This window comes from Python bivittatus, unplaced genomic scaffold, assembly GCF_059951505.1.
Source record: "Python bivittatus isolate LINGU-HERP-01145 unplaced genomic scaffold, Pbiv_v1 ctg000700_np1212, whole genome shotgun sequence".
Lineage (NCBI taxonomy): Eukaryota > Metazoa > Chordata > Lepidosauria > Squamata > Pythonidae > Python > Python bivittatus.
In genome coordinates this window covers 100616204-100635468 of record NW_028277098.1, presented here as the reverse complement: position 1 = coordinate 100635468, position 19265 = coordinate 100616204, and the positions used below count along the sequence as shown (strand labels likewise).

The 19265-nt window shown below is 39.7% G+C and overlaps 1 protein-coding gene across 6 annotated transcripts in view; it reads left to right on the top strand.

The window, feature by feature from the left end:
• Positions 1–19265, top strand: part of RTEL1 (regulator of telomere elongation helicase 1) — a 113171-nt gene that overhangs the window by 26448 nt on the left and 67458 nt on the right. For all 6 annotated transcript variants that reach the window (XM_088153120.1, XM_088153118.1, XM_088153117.1 and 3 more), the window contains exons 9-15: positions 2319–2384; positions 4999–5152; positions 6211–6249; positions 7049–7127; positions 9996–10093; positions 14085–14140; positions 19140–19214. In XM_088153120.1, coding sequence (XP_088009246.1) covers positions 2319–2384; positions 4999–5152; positions 6211–6249; positions 7049–7127; positions 9996–10093; positions 14085–14140; positions 19140–19214 — 567 coding nt within the window. The remainder of the gene's footprint in view (positions 1–2318; positions 2385–4998; positions 5153–6210; positions 6250–7048; positions 7128–9995; positions 10094–14084; positions 14141–19139; positions 19215–19265) is intronic.

Below are 19265 nucleotides of genomic sequence, written 5' to 3'. Positions count from 1 at the left end.
CAGACTAAAACCCCAGTTCCCAAAGTCCTCCAGCCACAACAGTGTGAATTCCTCAGGGAGGTGTCAGTCTCATCCTTTTGTTCCTCCCACGCGGTTCCGGTGAGCTAAGAAAATGCTTATCTCCTTGAGCTTGGCCTTCATAATTCCACTCCATCACACTAACCCAAGTCATCAAGTGCCTGACACACAGATGGTCGCCTTGTGATCCAAGGGTGGGGGACATTATCACTGAATCTTTGTCATGGTCAGATGACTCTGGTTGCACCCTGCAGGGAAGCCCACCCAGTGCAACTAATGAACTTGATGAGTTCTAGAGGGAGCTTTGGATTTTTCTTGAGGAAGTGGTAGGCAACTCAACTGAGGCCTTTGTCTCTACCTGGAATGGGTGTATGACAAGGGCCTTAGATCGGATTGCCCTACTTGGCCTCTCCCTGTTTATTGATCCTGGGGATCTCCCTGGTTCTCTGAGGAGCTCAGACAGAAAAAGTGACACCTGGAGTGCTGTTGGAGGAAAACAAAGAGTGAATCCAGCTAAGCACATGTAAGAGTTCACATTAGGGATTTACACAGTGGCAATAAGCCAAGCATACCTATCTATTGGTGGCCATCAGCTGTCTTTAAACTGACCTGCTCCCTGCTAGGGAGAGATGGATCTCAAGAACACTGACATGGCTTCTGTGAAAAATATTTTTGGCATCAGACAGATCAGTTGCTCAGATCCTCTCAGGGTTGGACTAGGCAGGTCAAGTCGAGGCAATTGTGGCATGGTCTTGCTAAGCTCCCTCAGAAGAATTTGATCCTGTAGCTCCTGATGAAGTGGACAGGATCCAGAAAAGCTATTTGCATTTATTTTCCTCTCGTGTTGTCTTTCTGAGGAAGGGTAATATTTTGCCGTTATTACATCGCCTATTTTCTTCTTTTGTGCCCCATAAGGAGCTAGTGTTTTTTTAAGGGCTTTCTCCTGGCAACTTACGATTCTGTTTTGATTAGAGAGCTGTCCTGCAGTGTGTCTCCTTTACTTTCATCCTTCCAAATATACTCAATGCCCTCTGGGTTGTTGAGCTTCCTGGTTGAACTTTACATATTTGACTGAGTTCTGGCAGCTGCAGCTTCTTTCATCATATGAACTTTGTCTGCTAACATTTTTCCTTTGGATAACTACATTTATAGGATCCTGTTAGCCTGCTTCAGACCAAAAATTACTTTTCTTAGCAGAATTTTGAGCCTTCATTACAAGATTTATTGAGCTGAGAAGGACAAGCAACTGAATTATTACCCATTCAGAACTATTTTATCCTCTGAATTAGTTTAGGGTGGAGATTTACTCTCTGTTTTTTCTTAATAAATTTAAGAAAATTTTAAAATTTCTTTAAAATGGTTCTGAATTAGCTTAGGATGGAGACATACTCTGTTTATGCTTAATAACTTCTCTTTAAAATGGTGAGGAGGCAGACCTCTTTGCAGATAATGGAGAGCCTTGCATCTGGCTTTTTACAAACCGTCTCCTGAATCTTTATCAGCCTGTGAACCAACTGCTATTGATCCCTACTGATTATTAGTTCAGTAGTTTGAGAGACAGGGAAAAATGAGCCATGAGGTTCTGAAACTCCAGAATGAGTTACCATCTGTTTTGCTGCTACAATTCCTACCTGTTTCCCTTGTAATTTTTTCTACTTTTAGCAAAACATTTCAGTGCCTTTTCCATTCTTTTTCCTCTTTTTCCTGTTCTTTAATACTAACCGTTTTAATACCAGATTTTTGTGTTTATATATATATATATATATATATATATATATATATATATATATATATAATACATATACATACGTACGTGTGTGTGTGTGTGTGTGTATAACAAAAGGAGTCATATATTTTGCAACGGCAGTCATGAGTAAATCATGGAGGATTTGGATGAAATGACAAAGTTGTGTGTCATATGTTCTGAAGTAAGAGATTGACAGGTCACTTAAATCTGTTAGTGTTTAAGATTTCTTAAATTTATGCTCCTTATATTTATGTAGAACAGTATTTTTCAAACCTGGACTTCAACTCCCAGAATGCTGGCTGGGGAATTCTGGGAGTTGAAGTCCACACATCTTAAAGTTGCCAAGGTTGAAAAACACTAGTGTAGAATCTCCATTTGTATCAGAGAATGTGATCTCTTGGCCTCCCACTGGAGATAGGGTTAGTCATTCTGTGCTGGTACTTATTGAGTATCAGATTCACTGAAAGGATGTGTTACTTCTTTACTCAGTTTGCACTGCCACGACAGGGGATTCTTTAATTGAGAAGAAGTGTTGTGTTTTGCTGTTTCATAGAGTCGAAGATCTCACAATCTGGACTTGAAGGGGACTGTAGTAATACTTGATGAAGCTCACAATGTGGTATGTAAAAATACAGTTGACTTGTTCCTGGTTTGTGCTCTTTGGAAAACATTTTAGGTCCCCTTTTGCAGAAAAGTCATTAATCAGTGTATATATAATTTTTCAAGAGACCTTAAGCAAGCAAGAAGCAGTCATTAGACAAACTCTTTAGCATTAAAAAGATGGAAAGGATGAATCACCAAAAATATGCAGTAGAGAATTGGTGTGATAATGGTAAATTCTGTGTAAAACCAGTTCCTTGGTCAGAAGGAGCATATTTTTCCAAGTTTAATTTGGGGATGAAGAAAACTATTTTAAAATCTTGCCACCTCCCCCCTCAGATTTCTTATATTGAGGTTATTTCCTCTACTACTGGAACTTAGGTGTGGAATGGAGGATATTATTATATTTTTGTCTCATTTCCTTAGGGGACCAGTTGTTAAAATTTTATTTAATAGTAAATGAGCAAATACAGTAGGATTTAAGTTGTTTCTGCTTAGAGGACTCCTGTGAGTAGTTCTTTACAGAATCATGTTTTTATTTTATTACAAGGCTTACCCGTGGTTTGTTATTTATTGAGTTTCTAGGCTGCCAACTCCATACAGACCCATAGCAGTTTATAACAAAATTAAAACCTCCATGGTGTAGCCAAATATATAAATAATAGAACAGACACAATAAGTCTAAAACAACATCAACACCGTAAAATTGAAACATCTATGGTAAGAACAAGCAAATATCAACCCCCAATGGGATCAAAACATGATTAAATTACAGTCAACAACACTATACCCGTCACACACAATAGCATAAGAGAAAACCACGAATTAGATATCAGCCAATATCAGTAAGACAACATCCAACACCAACATGGCAGAACATTTCAGTGACAATATCATCCCAGTCATGGGCGAGCAAGTTCTTATTATAGAAGAGGTCCCTGGTGACCTGGCCGTAAGGACCCAGGATTGGAGCTAAAGGACCAGTAATGAGAGCTGGCCCAAAACTGATGATCCTTCATTTTTGAAATGACCTGCTGTATCTCCTTTGATCCATCATTTTGGGGGGTGGCGCTCCTGCCTCATTCTCACAGAACCCACCCCACAACTTGGGTGCCAGTTTCAGTTACAACCTCCTTGCATTCACTTTCCACAATTACACTTTACTTGAGAGACCAGCAGTCTGGCAAGCTGCTCATGCTGGTCTCTCTCAATACCAGTTACCAAACACCTTCCACACCCTTCCACTGAACCATCTACAGTCCCATATGATGATAGATCAGAACCTGGATGCTCTCCCACTAGTCCCAGGGATCTACTACCTACTTCACTCCTGCCTGTACTCTCACTCCAAGCTGGGGCCCAGGGGCTTCTCAGCTTCCCTGCCTTTTTCTCTCTGAGAGATGTCTCACCCCATATGTAAGAAGTCTCCTGAATCTACCTATGAGGGTGTGAAGATGTTTCAGAAAGATGCTAGTATCACTGGAGATCCCAGGAACCAATCCATGCCAGAGGAAGACCTTGTATACCAGGACTTAACTGGCTGCACTTTCCCAGAAAAGTATTTACTATAATACTTTTGCGAATGCAAGCAGTGAGAGAGGTAGGGACAGCCAGCTTAAATAGGAAAAGGAATAACATCTTCTGGGAAACATGTCCCCCTTTTGCATCGCTTGCTGAAGTTAATTACATTTCCAAATCAAATTTTAAGACAAGCTGATAATACTCCCTGCTGGAATATTCTGATCTCCAGAATGGTTCCCTTTCCATCGGTTGAGTCTTGCTTGGCTATGTGCTATTAAATGAAAAATATAAAGTGTAAATGTTTAATTTGAAAGGATAGTGCATCTTTATGTCAAAACCATAGTTTCTATCTGAGAAATACCCTGTTTTTTTACCCAGTGATAAATTGTAAGAATACGTTTTGAATCAAGTGTGCAGAAGGTGCTTCCAGATTTAGGATCATTTATCAGTTCAGATGTATTCTTACTGAAGAGTGGGAAGCCATGTTTTGTTTGTAATGGGTACCTTTCATTTCATGCAGTTATGTGTAGTCTGTTTGAGAGGCAAGTAATTGTATTTAAATACCATGTTTTTCCCCACTCTCACCCTTACTATCATAAACAGGCACAGCTGCCTTATGAACATATAGGAGGACTGATAGCTTCACTGCTAAATCAAAGTGGGGAAGGATCTTATATTAATATTTAACTCTTGTTTCAGAAAGTATGCTGTCTTCCTCTGCTACAACAAAGGAGATGCTACTCTTAAGTCTTTTGATCTGAAGCAGGATGGAGAATATTAAGGATTCTCTGAAGTTATTCTGGGGCTTTCCTTAAGTAATATAGCAAGAATATAAAATTCCCTGGTGGAAAAAAATATTTTTTATGACAGCTTGTGCATTGCTCTGAAGCATCTGGTATTGACTGATGACAGCAGTCAGAACAGAGGATAGAAAGATTTCGATCCTGCTTGAAGTAGCCAATTTAACATATTAAAAAGGATAATTTTCTTTTTATTTACTCTGTTAATACCACTGTCTTTGCAGCACAGGAACTGCACAAAAATGCAAAGTAACTGTTTGTACAACTTATCTGGTGAAATGCAAATGTTTCATTTTTTTTCTCCCTTTCTAGGAGCGGTTGTGTGAAGAATTGACATCATTTGATTTGACTCCTTATGACTTAGCTTCAGCTGTTGATGCCATCAACATAGTGTTAGAAGACCAAGCCAGAAAAGTTGAACAGAATGAAATTAACTCTGAATTCAACATGGAACATGTCAGTTCAGGTAGATTATCTTAGTGCACAGAAACATACAAACAGACTGACTGGGCCACGTAAAAATTGAGGGCTTTGTTTTATAGCAGGCATACTTGTATTGAAAGGTTAACTGAATGGAGGTCAGACAACCCTCCTTGGAGGGGACACTTCCTTGGGTGGGGGGAGAGGTCTGCCTGCCACAGTGAGAAGGCTTTTTCTCTCACAGCCATCCATCCATCTAACTTCATTCAGAGGAGGGGGCCCCAAAGACAACTTAAGCATCCAAACAGCTACAGATAGTAGGAGAAAACATTTATTTAAATACTTTGATCCCAAACTCTTCAAGGCTTTAAAAATCTGCAAAATTTTGAAATGGGCCAGAAAAAAAAACTAGAAGCAGTGACATTATGTAAACATACAGGCCAATCCCGCTTAGCAATCAAGTGGTTCTATTTTGGGCTAACTGAAGTTTCATCAGTTTTCAAAGATAGCGAGTTAAACAAGGCATTGCAATATTTATTTGCTCTGTCCTTGATTTACTCTTCAGTTTAAATAAATGATCCCAAAATGACTTAGAAATCATCTACCCACTGTCTCTTACTTTATGCACAGACACCGCTGTTCTTTGGAAGGGATTTGGCAGTGGGGGTGATAAAACTGTGTGAGTAATTCTGGGCCAATTTGGGGCACTGGTGTTTGAAGGGATTTATAGTTTTTTTCAAAAGGTCTAGGGTTTTTTGTTTTTTTCCTATCTCAGGGAGTAATTGAACTCTGCATGATTTTATAAACATAAGAGACAGTGGTCAGTATTCTGAGATTGGCATAACCTACCTTCGTATGATTGTGCAGAATGGCTGTTTTGAATCTGAAGTGGCCTGCAAGATTCCCATCAACATTCTTGGCAGTACCTCCTTGTCTTAATTCTTTCACCTACCATAGAAGTCTGAAATAAATCTCAATATTTATTTAATAATAGGTATAGATATATTACAAGAATATTTATCTTTATATGAATATATGGAATGGTAGGAAAAGATGGCATCTGCTCTAAGACTAAACTGAAGGAAAACTCCTTTTCTAAAACAGGACTAAACATGGACCTTGAAGATATAGCAAAAATAAAGCGTAAGTACCTTTTTCTTTGTAAACACTCAGTTCAGCCAAAATAACCCTATACAGGTAGTCCTCGCTTAACATCCACTCATTCTGCAACCGTTCAAAGTTACAACAGCGCTGAACAAGGGGGATCCTCATAGTTGCAGCCATTGCAGTGTCCCCACGGTAACATGATCGCGATTCAGGCGCTTGGCAACTGGCTCACAATTGTGACATCGCAGCGTCCTGCAGTCATGTGATCACCATTTGTGACCTTCAAGGCAAGCTTCCAACAAGCAAAGGCAATGGGGAAGCTGGCAGAAGGTCGCAAATAGTAATCACATGACTGCAGGATGCTGTGACCACATGAGATTCACCTAACAACGACAATTGGAACTGCCGGAATTGCTCTTATAAATTGGCGCAGTCATGTGACATCGTGCCTTATGACTGCATCACTTAGTGACGGAGTTCCTGGTCCCAATTATCAGTAAACGAGGACTACCTGTAAACTTTTTTGTCCAAACTTTACCCACTTATCACTTTGCATTATCGATCTGATCATTTTAGGATCTGGTGGTGCAAAAGTGTATTCTCTTTTCAAAACCATGCCTTCCGTGATGGCCGCCTGCATATATGTAACAAGTAGACTCCTCACTCTGTTCCATGCACTGGATTAAGCAAAAGGGACCCCTTGCTTGATAGGAAAACAGAGAAGGTTGTGCATCCGCATGGCCTGAGAAACAAGACAGAGGACTCTCCCCAAAGTGAGCATCCCTTTATAACCACATTAAATTTTTACTTCCTTTCTCTTTGTATGCCTTTAAAGGGATTCTTCTTCAGCTAGAAAGTGCTATTGATGCTGTAGAACTCCCACCAAGTGGAAGTGGACTCACGAAAGATGGAAGGTATGTTTCAGATTTTTTTTTAAAAAATCTCTTCCAACTTGGCATTTATATATTCCTTATTTTTGCATGCTTATCTTTTGGCCAGCCTATCCAGCTGGTGCTGTCCACAGGTGACAGGACTATTTTTCCTGGCATTCACAGCTATTATGGCTGAAGTCTGGCTGGAATTCCCACCATGCCAACCAGATGCCTTTGGGGCGCTTGCAAGCATGAGTCAATGCCCCTGTCCCAATACCTCACCTTTGTAAGTAAGTGATATTTAAAGGCACATGGCTCCAGCCCAATGGAGATTGCAAGACTGATAGCCCTTGACAGGTCTTCTTCCATATATCTATCTGATCCCTTCCTAAAGCCATCCAAGCTACCTGCTATCACCACATCTTGCAGCAATGAATTCCACAGGTTAATGATGCGCTGTATGAAATCTGCTAATCAGTTTCATTGGATGGCTTTGATCATAGTACTTTGAGAGAAGGAAGAAAACTACTTTGTCCACTCCATACATGATTTTATATGCCTCAGTCATGCTGCTACTTAATCACCGTTTTTCCAGGCTGAAGAGTCCCAAATATTTTAGCCTAGTCTCATGGGGAAGGTTGGTCCATCTGTCCTTCCCTCCCTCCCTTCCTTCCAGTGGGGCACTGAGCATAGTGCTTCAGGACTCCAGATGCATGCATGCCGTAGATTTGTATAAGGGCATTGCAGCGCTACATTTTATTTTCAATTCCTTTCCTAATGATCTCCAGCATGGAATTTGGCCTTTGTTTTTTTCACAACTGCTACATGCTGAGTCGACACTTTGAGCTATCTACTATGACCCCATGATATATTTATGTAATTATTTAATAAATTTGTATGGCCACCCATGTCAAATATGTGATTCTGAGCAGCTAACAACTAAAAACAGAATAAAAACCAGTAACCAAAATTACAAATAACATAATATAGCAGCTAAAAAATTACTCGAAGGCACCAAAAAAAACAGCTGAGAATAATATCCTCCAATCAGTTCAACCAAGAAAAGTGCTCGTCTGTAGTATCAGGGCCCCAGGCCTGGTTAATTATAAGCAGCTCAGACCCCTTCAGTGTATATATGAATTTAGGGGATTTTGCCTAAAAAGGTACATCACTTTAACTTAATTAAATTGAACTGCATTTGCCATTTGGTTGACCATTCACACATTTTGCTCTTTGCAATCCCTTTTGCTTTTTCCCTCTCTGCAGTTTTCTATGTAGAAGACTAGAAAGTGTTAGCAAACCATCTTGGTATCCACCGTATCAATCCACTGCTTCATAACTCTCCCTTTTGCTCTGTAAATTTCTGTTTTTTCAGGATCTCATTAACTCCATCAACAGAACAACATACATATCCAGACACAGACTCATATTATTACAGACATGACACACACAGTTCATAAATGTCCATTAAAATTAGGTAATTACTTACCTTTAATGCTGAGGCCTAAGCGAAACAGGCGAATTTAGTGTAAAGAACACCAACAGTACTGCAACTTACAAAGAGCTAAGAGCAATCTAAGGCAGCAGTGCACCACTTCTGAGCTCACGTATGTGGTGCTGAAGACCAGATGTAGTTCTGAACAGCTCCAGCCACGCATTCCGCTTTTGGGAACTACTGCTAATCAGCAGATCTGCCATCTCCTCTCTCGAGTCCCACTGAGCTTTGCATACTTCATTGAGGGCTGCACTCTGGTAGTGGAAAGGGCCAGGATCCTTTTTGGGAGGGTAGTTCAGGAATTTAAAAAGTAAAATGAGTTCTTTGGCATATGTGAGGCTTTAAGGTGGCACTATTTTGACTCTTAAAAGAATGTTTCCCCCTCCCTTGTAAAAAAAAAAAAAAGCATCAAATGTCCCTTCTGCCCCTTGTCCTCCCACTTTGAGAGCCATGAAAGGATGCTGGCAGGCTATATTTCATATATATCTAATTAAGAACACTTAATAACTAAAATCTTTGTAGTGAAGCCAGAGCCTCCTTTCCTTGGCATAGGGGAGACAACTGAGATAATGGAAAAAGGATCAGGGTAAGCAGAACTTCCAGTGAGATGGTCTCAGCTGTGAAGCTCATGGGGTGATCTTCTGCCAAAGGTATCGTAGCCTAATCTCTTAACTGAGGGTTGTTAGCTGGGGGGGGCGGGCAAGACCAGTGCATTCTGCCTTGGATTCTCGGTTTCCAGAAAAGAAAAAGGTGAGGACTATAAAATAAGAGAACTTTCTTTAAGCTTTTGCTTTTTAGAAAAAGATTTCTAGTCCTTATTTTTATGGAGACTTAAGAAATTGAAAGCTTTGGAAAGAGTTGTTTTTATTCTTGAAGGACTCTATTCATTTATTATAATCGTATCCCGCCTTCCCTTCAGGAACTCCAGGCAATAGCTGATAGCCTCCTTCTGCACATGTCATCCTCACAGCAACTTGTGAGGGAAGTTAGGCTGAAGCCTATGAGTGTAAAACATTGACTTCCCTCTTGTTGACCCAGAGCTAAGATTAATAACTCTAGACTGAATTCTAGCCTCATTGCAACTGGCGTATTTTTAAATCTGAAATTATTTCATAATAGTTTGTTTTAAGACTAGATGCAGTGTTCAAAATGAGATGGGGCTTTCTGCTATCTTGTACATCCAATTAGGCACACAGCTATAAAGTCTACTCTTTTGTCTCCCTCCCTTTTTCCTTTTTGAACCCAATGTCAGTGTCAATTGTGGGTGGTGCAGTGATCATTTGTGGCAAGTAAAAAAAAAAAAAGATAATCAGATTTTGTAAGCGAAGAATAACAGCATGGTTTTCATCCTGCAGAGAAAGGAAGGCAGTACTAAAAATACTTCCTTAACAGTATGTTTCTGCTTGAATTTCTAGCTACATATTTGACTTGTTTGCAAAGGCTCAAATCACATTCCAAACCCAGAATTCTCTCATTGAATCACTGGAACAAATTGTGCAATATTTAGCAGGCCGTAAGTATAGACATCATTTTTAGGCAAAAATGTCATGGGGAGGGTGGATAATTTTAGAATAAATGTAATACGGGATTGTGAGAGATAATAATTTTGTCCTGTCTGCTCTGGGCAGCATTGTGCTTGACAGAAAGGATACAGTCCAGAGTCTGAGTGGGTGGGAGTAGGAGGCTTAGTGATCTGTTACTGTCTTAGAAGGTCAGGGAACTGTTGTGGACATATTGGTTGATTCACCAGTTGCAGCTCTATTGGATGAAGTTAGGCTCCTCACATTTATCCTAAATAGGAGCTCTATTGCAGTGGGTGGCATGCCTTTGAAACAGTCCAGGAATTGCAGTTGGTGTAAGCAGGGTCATAACATTAACTGGAACAGGATAACATTATGGTAAGGGGTATTAGCTCTGGGGTTTTGGTCCTCCTGGATCTGGTGTGATGTCATAATTGACTCTAGCTGGTGGGAGCACTCCCCTGGACAGGACTGGTGCACAATTTGGGGGTCCTCCTGGACTTGGGGTCCTGCTCAAAGAGCAGGTGGCAGCTGTGGCTGGGGGGCCTTTGTACACATCTTGTGTACCAGTTGCGCCCATTCTTTGACCGTGAGGCCTTGCTCACAGTCACTCACACCCTGGTCACTTCCCAGCTGGATTACTGCAACACACTGTACATGAAGCTGCCTTTGAAGACTATCCAGAAGTCCAGAATGCAGAAGTGACCTCTCCATGGTTTGCCTGTATTACACTGCTGCTGCACAAGCTGCACTGGCTTCCAATTTCTTTTCCGGTGCAATCCAAGATGCTGGTTATCCTCTTTAAAGCCCTGTATGGCACAGGGCCGGGTTATTTTCAAGACTGCCTCTCCCTGTCCTACTAGATCAGATAGGATGGGCACCCTCCAAATCCTTTCCCTTAAATGTTTTTTATTATGAAACTTGTATGCTGCCCAATTCCCAATGACCCCGGGCAACTGGGAGCCACCAATTGTTGCATCTGGTGGAATCCAGGAAGCATGCCTTTTCCATAGAGGCCCCTGCCCTGTGGAACACGCTTCCCCTTAGGATCTGGCAAGCCCCTACCCTCCTAGCAAGCCTTGAAGAGCTGGCTCTTCCCCCAGATAGGAGAAGTCGGGGGAGGCTGGGGCCCAGTGAAATTGAACGTGGATGTATGGAGGCATGTTTCCTTCTGGGGTGCCAGGAGGTTTTGTTACAGTTTTATGGTGGTTTTTTTTAATGTTTTTATTTTGGGTTATGGCATATAAAATGGTCATCCATATACATCTGTTAAATAAATGAAGAAAAGTAATTGAGTTGCACTGGCTCCATACCTAACTTAAAGCCTTATTTCCATCTTTGCACCCCTTAATGCAGAGGTGGACAACTTCTTGCAGAGAAAGCTACATGTTTTAATGAGGAGCTTAGCTTCCCAGGGCTGCAGAGAGTGATGGTCAATGGTGTGAAGGCCCTGGAGTGAGGTGGGGTAAAGATTCTGCCCTTCCTGAAGGATTACGGTTTAAGGGGCAAAATGGGTGCCTTAACTTTTCCAGAAATTTCAGGTACCTGTTTTGCTCCTTGCCCCCAGAATTGGAAAACTGACTCAAATTTGGGAAGGTTTTAAGAAGTTAAATGAAGGCCCTACGCAGCTTATGGTGCCCATTTCATCCTTTAAGCTTTTCCCTCTTGTTAAAATGACTCCAAATCGGGTTGAAAATCTAGGGGAATTTTGGAAGCCACGTATAGCCACAATCTGCCCACATCTGCCAGTGGACCAATTAACTTAAAGGTTGCTTTCTCTTGTATTTATCCATTAATGAAAGAGCAGTCCAAATTGTGAAGTCATTTCTGTAGAATGTGTTAAGTGTTTTTGACAGGTTTTGACCTGCTAAATCAAATTTTCTCAGAATCCAAATAATTCACTAAAGTATTCCTCTTAAAATCAAGCATAAACAAAACTGTTCAAAGACTTTTGATTAAACATACAGTATGTGCAAGTTAATATTAAGGAATATTAACTCAAAAGCCTTTGAGATGCATAAATGAAAATTAACTTGATTCCCACTTTCACCATAGTGTGAACCCTCTCGGGTGTGAGTATATCTGAATCATATAAAATCAACAAGAAATTGTAAGTGAAATCCTTGTTTAACTTAACTTTTTCACATTTCAATTTACATTTTCAGTGTAAACTTTCACATGACTCAGTGGGTTATAGCATCTGACTGAGCTTGTCTAGCCTTGGAAATTACTTATGGTCAGTCTAGGTTAGTACTTGGGTGAGAGACGACCAGGAAATCCCAAGGCTGTAGCTAGACTGGGAAGTTGAAAAAAACGTCTTGGAAGAAGGCAATGGCAAAGAATGTCCATATTGTTGCTGGTGTGGGTCTTCCGGGCTGTGTGGCCATGTTTTGGTTCCTAACATTTCGCCAGCATCTGTGACCGGCATCTTCAGAGGGCAGGAGCACAGACAGGAGCAGTTCTCTCTGTGCCCAGGATGATGTGACTCTTTTGTGGGTATTTATAGAGATCAGCGAGGGTGCCTGAAGGGGGTGGGAGGGTTGGGTTAACGAGCGGCTGCTTGTTTTGGTGTCAGAATATGTGTGTATCTTACTGGGGGTTAGGCAGGGTTTTTTCTATTGAGTTGTTAACGAGTGGCTGCTGAGGATGATTAGCATGTTCATTGTGTGAATTGTTCACGTGTCCTGGTGGTTGAGTTGAGTTTGTTGACCTTTTGCAGGCTGTATTTTTCAGGATTGGTAGCCAGGTTTTGTTGATTTTTAGACTTTCCTCTTTTTTATTGAAATTGTGCTGGTGTTTGTGAATCTCAATGGCTTCCCGGTATAGCCTGGTATAGTGGCTGTTGGTGTTGTCCAGTATCTCTGTGTTTTCAGATAGGATTTTGTGTCCAGTGTGCTTGAGAGCATGTTCAGCTACTGCAGATTTTTCTGGTTGCTGTAGTCTGCAGTGTCTTTCGTGTTCTTTTATCCTGGTATGGATGCTGCGTTTTGTGGTTCTGATGTATATTTGTCCACAACTGCATGGTATGCGGTATACTCCTGCGGCGGTGAGGGGGTCCCTTTTGTCTTTTGCTGATTTTAGCATTTGTTGTATTTTTCTGGTGGGTCTGAAGGTTGTTTGGAAGTTGTGTTTTTCCATCAGTTTTCCCATGTGGTCCGTGACCCCTTTGATGTAGGGCAGAAATACTTTATTGGTGAGGGGCTGTTTTTCTTCTTCAGTCGCATGTTGTTTTCTTGGTTTGATGGCTCTTTTTATTTCGTTCTTGGAGGAGCCATTCGCTTGTAGGACCCAATTAAGATGGTTAAGTTCAGAGTTTAGGAATTGGGTTTCACAGATCCGATTGGCACAATCCATCAGGGTTTTGATAATGCCTCTTTTCTGATGTGGGTGGTGGTTGGAGTTTTTGTGTAGGTACCGGTCTGTGTGGGTGGGTTTTCTGTAAACTTTGTGTCCTAATTTGAAGTCTGGTTTGTGTATGACCAACGTGTCTAGAAATGGAAGTTTGCCGTCCATTTCTTTTTCCATGGTGAATTGTATATTGGGGTGAATGGAACCAAAACTTCCAGAACACGGCCACACAGCCTGGAAGACCCACACCAGCCATCGTATTTCGGCCATGAAAGCCTTCTACAATACAATGTCCATATTGTTGCCAAGAAACCTCCATGAAGTCACCAGGGATTGAGCTCCTATGTATTTGATTTTCCCCCTTCTCTTAACATTTATAATTTGGTGTTAATTTTTGAAGGGGTTTTGGGGGCTGAATTGATGGATTTGGCCCTTAAGGCTTCAGATTATCATCTCTGTTTATATTGTGAAATAGTGGTCAGAATTTCAGATAATTTTATTTAACACCATCTTCTAAACTTCCTGTATACGTGTATGGTTGTGAATAACAAAACGTGGGAAACAGTATATTAAATGTATGTAATGGGCACAGATTTTGGATATAGAAATAATGTTTTAATACTTATTTTACTCTAGGTGCTGGGATATTCACTAACACTTCTGGATTGCATAAATTTGCAGATGTAATTCAGGTAAACATTTGTGTGGCTTCCATGGTGGTTGTGTATAAAGACTGAAAGATATTATTGAAAGAAAATTTAGAAAGTCGGGTGTTTGTAGGTAAAGGATTTGGGAAATAACTTCATGGTATGTGTCATGTAAATGTGAGGCAAGCTAATATTTACTAACTAGGATAGTCAAAACCACTTTTGTGATTCTATGCTTGGCCTACAACTGTGTGTAGTTGCGATGCTTGAGTTTGCATAGGATTGTTGTACCGTGTGTCTGTGATATATCATGAAAATTATATTTGTCTTGTGGCAACAACTGGAACAGTGTTCATTAGGCTGCATTTGTGTATTTTGAGAACTACAATACACACACACACACCTAAATATACATACATGTACACATAGAGCGAGGTGGGTATGAGAGGGAGAGACAGAGGGATTCACTGGAGGAGATAAGATTGAACTTGTACAGTCTAAGCTTCTACAGGATATGGTGATGGCCACCAACTTTACATGGCTGTAGAATGGAGATTAGACGTGGTCCTGGAGAATAAGGCTATCAGTACAGACCAGTCATGATGACTATCTGCTACAAAAGGAACAGTCCCTGAATACCAGCTGCTGGAGAATTGTTGTAGAAGAGGACTATTATTTTGCTATCAGTTATTTCTCTAGTTTTGAGAAACCCATTGCATCTTTAAAAAATTACATAATCTAGTAGTGAATTATATCCAGAAATTTCTTATATTGGATCAATTAATTAACAATATTTTATAATCTTATAACAGGTCCATTAATGTATGATAGCACATCACAAAGCTCATTAACTCCTGTATATTTTTTTCTTAACCAAAGAGGAATAAGTTATCCTGTAAGCAGAATATTCTAAAAGCTCTCTCTTAAAATGACCATATAGAGTAGAAGGTAGTGCCTTCCTCCAAGTCTTAAGACCATAGAACGCTGGCTTCGTTTTATTTGTTTGTTGATAAGATTTCTATTACTGCTTCATGTGAACAAACCATTGTACAGTCAGTAAGTACAAGGAACATAATAATCTTGCCAGAATAAAATACGGTAGTAATCCAATGACACAATAACAAATAATAACTTCAACACAAATTGTAGGGCATCTCTCACTCAGGTTACATCAATCACCAAAGACGTGACAGAAGAGCCATGTCTTGAAATGTCTTCAGAAGGAGTGAGGATAAGGGGCACTTTCTAATTCTGAATATATTTATTTTTTTGTTTGTTTGTTTATTTAAGCAATGTATTTAAACAATTTTCTCATTTCTGTTGAGAAATAGGTTATATATTTCTACATAATAAATAACTGTATTTACTCAGAATTATTATTTTTGTATACCCAAAACCAAAATCTCAGTCTTTCCTTTTTTTTTTTTGTAAAACAGTAGGTCCTAAGCATACTTTTTAGATCTCAAAATACTGAAAGAGCAATGAACTGTGATTAATTTTCTTCACATTTTTCTGCACAGAATTGCATTTCATCTGAATTTTAGTTACACTTAAATTTTAGTAACATACTCAGTTATACTTTCATTTTAGTAGTACACTTTAATAACACAGTTGTTCATGTGGATGTGGGTGTGTAAATGATATGGATAATATTTAAGGGGCATCAAAATATCATTTCAGTGCTCAGCAGTAGACCAGGTCAGAAAACAGACCCTGCATGAACTACTGGAATTCTGTTATTGTTATAGGGTATACTAACCAAATCTTAAGAGAGATTCTTTCTCTGCTCTTATACTAAGGAGAATCAAGGTGGGGCAATCTTGAGTTTTTTCCTCATCCTTCACCTGTTCCTACTTCAAAGCCATCTCTGTAGTCCTCTACAACTTCCAATATAAAAAAAAATTCTTCAAGTTGGTCTGAAATTGCTCTGTATTATTACTTGTTCATAGAAACAAAGGCCAAGTACTTTAAACATAGTATTAATATTGACATCTTACCGATAACTGAAGTATTTAGTAGCAGCTTTTCCCAGAATGCCAGTATGTGATAAAGTAACTTAGACTACAGGTAGTCCTTGCTTAACGACTGCTTGTTTAATGATGGTCCAGAGTTACGATGACCTTGGGAAAAGTGCTTTACGACCTCCATGGTCACATGATGATTTTTTACAAAGGTTGTTAAGTGAATCACGTGGTTATTAAGCAAATCAAGTGGTTTAATCAAATTCAAGTGATTGAAGCGAATTCTGGCAAAAACGTCCATTGGGGAAGCTGGATTCACTTAACGACCATGTGATTCACTTAACAACCATGGTGATTTGTTTAATGACTGTTGTTAAAAAAAGGTTATAAAATCAGCTCCAATTCGCTTAACAACCAACTCACTTAGCAACCTAAATTCCAGCCTTTATTGTGGTCAGATAGCGAGGATTACCTGTAGTATGTTGTATGTAGGGTGGTATGTACACACTGGAATGCAGTGTTTACATTATTTTTTATTTTTGATGCTCATCATTCTTTTCTCTTGATGTTTTTCTAACCACCACTAGATGACTCTCCAAGCTATAGTTTACACTGAGTTAATCAGGATAGAAGAGGTACAGTGTTTGGTCAAATAATAAAAAGTGGTTTCCAACTGGGCAGCTTGCTATTTTATTTTTAAACAAAACTGAAAATGCTTCTTTGTAGCTTTACACGAGTGTTTTTTAAACTCGGCAACTTTAAGATGTGTGGACTTCAGTTCGTGTTGGCTGGGAATTTAAAGTCCACACATCTTAAAGTTGCCAAGTTTGAAAAATGCTGCTTTAGACTCTACAGTGATATCTACTGTAGCACATGCATCCATGATTGATTGATTATTTGCTATCAAGTCGTTTTGGATGCCTAGTGACCACATAGATACATACATTAGCAAAAAACAGAAGTAGCTTCTTCATTGCAACAGTTATGCTTTTTCTCACCTGAAAAGGTCTAAAGCAGGGTTCCTCAACCTCAGCAACTTTAAGATGGGTGGACTTCAACTCCAAGAATTCCCTAGCCAGCATGGCTGGCTGGGGAATTCTGGGAGTTGAAATCTACCCATCTTAAAGTTGCTGAGGTTGAGGAACCCTGGTCTAAAGGATTTATTAACTGCGTATAATTAACTGCAAATCCAGTGGCTCCACAATTCCTGTCTGGGGGTTGCATTGATAGTACAGTATATGCTTCACCTGATTCCCAAATTAATCTGTTTTCTAGTTTGCCCAGTACATTGAAATCTAAATGAATTAAACAGGCAGAAGTACAGGTAGTCCTTGCATGACACCTGATCATTCAGCAACTGTCCAAAGTTACCGGAACGCCTGTTGTAAGTTGGCGCGGTCATGTGACATTGTGCCTTATGACTACATTGCTTAGCAATGGAGTTCCCAGTCCCAATTGCCATTGGTAAGCGAGGATTACCTGTACAAAAACTATAACCAGAGTTAAAACAAACCAAACTTAGCAGGTTATGGAAACACAGCTACTGGGTTTGAAACTGACCTTGTTAAGAATCCATCTCCCATGTGAGGGTTTAATTTAATATTCTGTTTTCGCATAAAATTATTTCTCTCCTGCCCTTCAGTTCTTGCAATCCCCCAAGGGCTGCTTTTATCATCGTCATCATTTAAAACAGAGTAAAATGAAGATAATAAAGTGAATAGTAAGTTACAAAGCTAATCAATGTGCAATTTCACAGCAGGAGGAAAAATGTCACCTGTTATCTATTTCCAGCACTTTTATGCCGTCTATATATGTGGCTCTAAGCAGCTTACAGGCTGCAATATGAAAAAAGTCCCTAAAAACAATCCAGCAAGTTTGTCTCAAAATGCTTGGCAAATGCTCCCAAAGGCTAGCAGGAGGGTTCCAGAGCCCAAAATAATGCTGCCCACTAGGTTGCTGGGAAATTCCTGAAGCACCTGTTAGAAACCCAAGAAGATCCATAAGATACCCAGGATGGACCAGTTTAAATGTCCCCATTCCCCCTACTGATGTCAGTGGTAGCTGCAAGTCTCAGGCTAATCATGATGAGAGACTGATGTTAATCACCCTCAGATCACAAATACTTTTAAAGTCTGGTGAAACAGAGTGGCTTTTACCAGAAGTCAGATAGCTGATAAGTTTCCCAAAGTAAAACATTTCCCCAACTAGTTGCCCTCTGGGGGAGATGGGCAGCATATAAATTCAATCAATCAATCAATATTATGCCAGTCCATGCAACCTTTGAAGACACAAGGTCATGACGATGCAGCTGTGCAAAGACAGGCTCACCTGGGAGTTCTTCTGGCTACAGTTTATGTTCACTTCCCTGGGACTAAACCTCATATGAATCAGTGAAGCACTCTTCCATGTAGTCGTGCATAGGATTACACTATTAATCATCTTGTATCCTTGTTTAGTCCCATTCTGTCCAGGCACTGATATCTTCCCAGAAAGGCAATAATGATTCTCTATAATCTGCTGGGAAGCTTTTGGAGCACAAGGTTGAGTAAGTTTGAAATAAATAGTCATGCTTTATAGCACTTTATATGTGTGTTGCTATAGAGTTATATATTGAGTGATTGATTAAATTTACATAGCACTGGATCTTTCCTATCATTATACAACAAGTACAATGAAATGAGATATAAAATCTGAAATAAATAACACAACAAAATCCTATAAAATAACAGTTATTGACAGTAAAATAACCATAATTGCCTACTTTTAGCTTTCAAAAGCCCTGCAGAATGTCTTGGTCAACTTTTATATCTGTTCTGAACATATAGAAGCATGTTGGCAGAATAAATAGTCAACTGCTTTAAAAAGTACACCTTTTAAATGTTAGTTTGCTATGCTTTCAACATGAAGTTAGAATTAGAGCATGAAAGGCAAATAAGAGAGCCAGCAAAATGTGCTTTAAAAGATCATAATTACGTCCTTTTTGTTCATAAGGGGAAGACATTTTTGAATGTTAATAACCTTACTTTACTAAAAACATGGTTGGATTTCTCACCCATTTAGTTCTAGTTTTCTTTCTATTGCAGACTGTTTTTAACTTCGGTCCATCAGAAGGGACATCTGGCGTAGCAGCAGGCCATGTGGTATCCAAATTCTATAAGGTAAGTAGTGCCCTTGTAAGGCAATGATATATTCCAGTAGAAGAGAACATA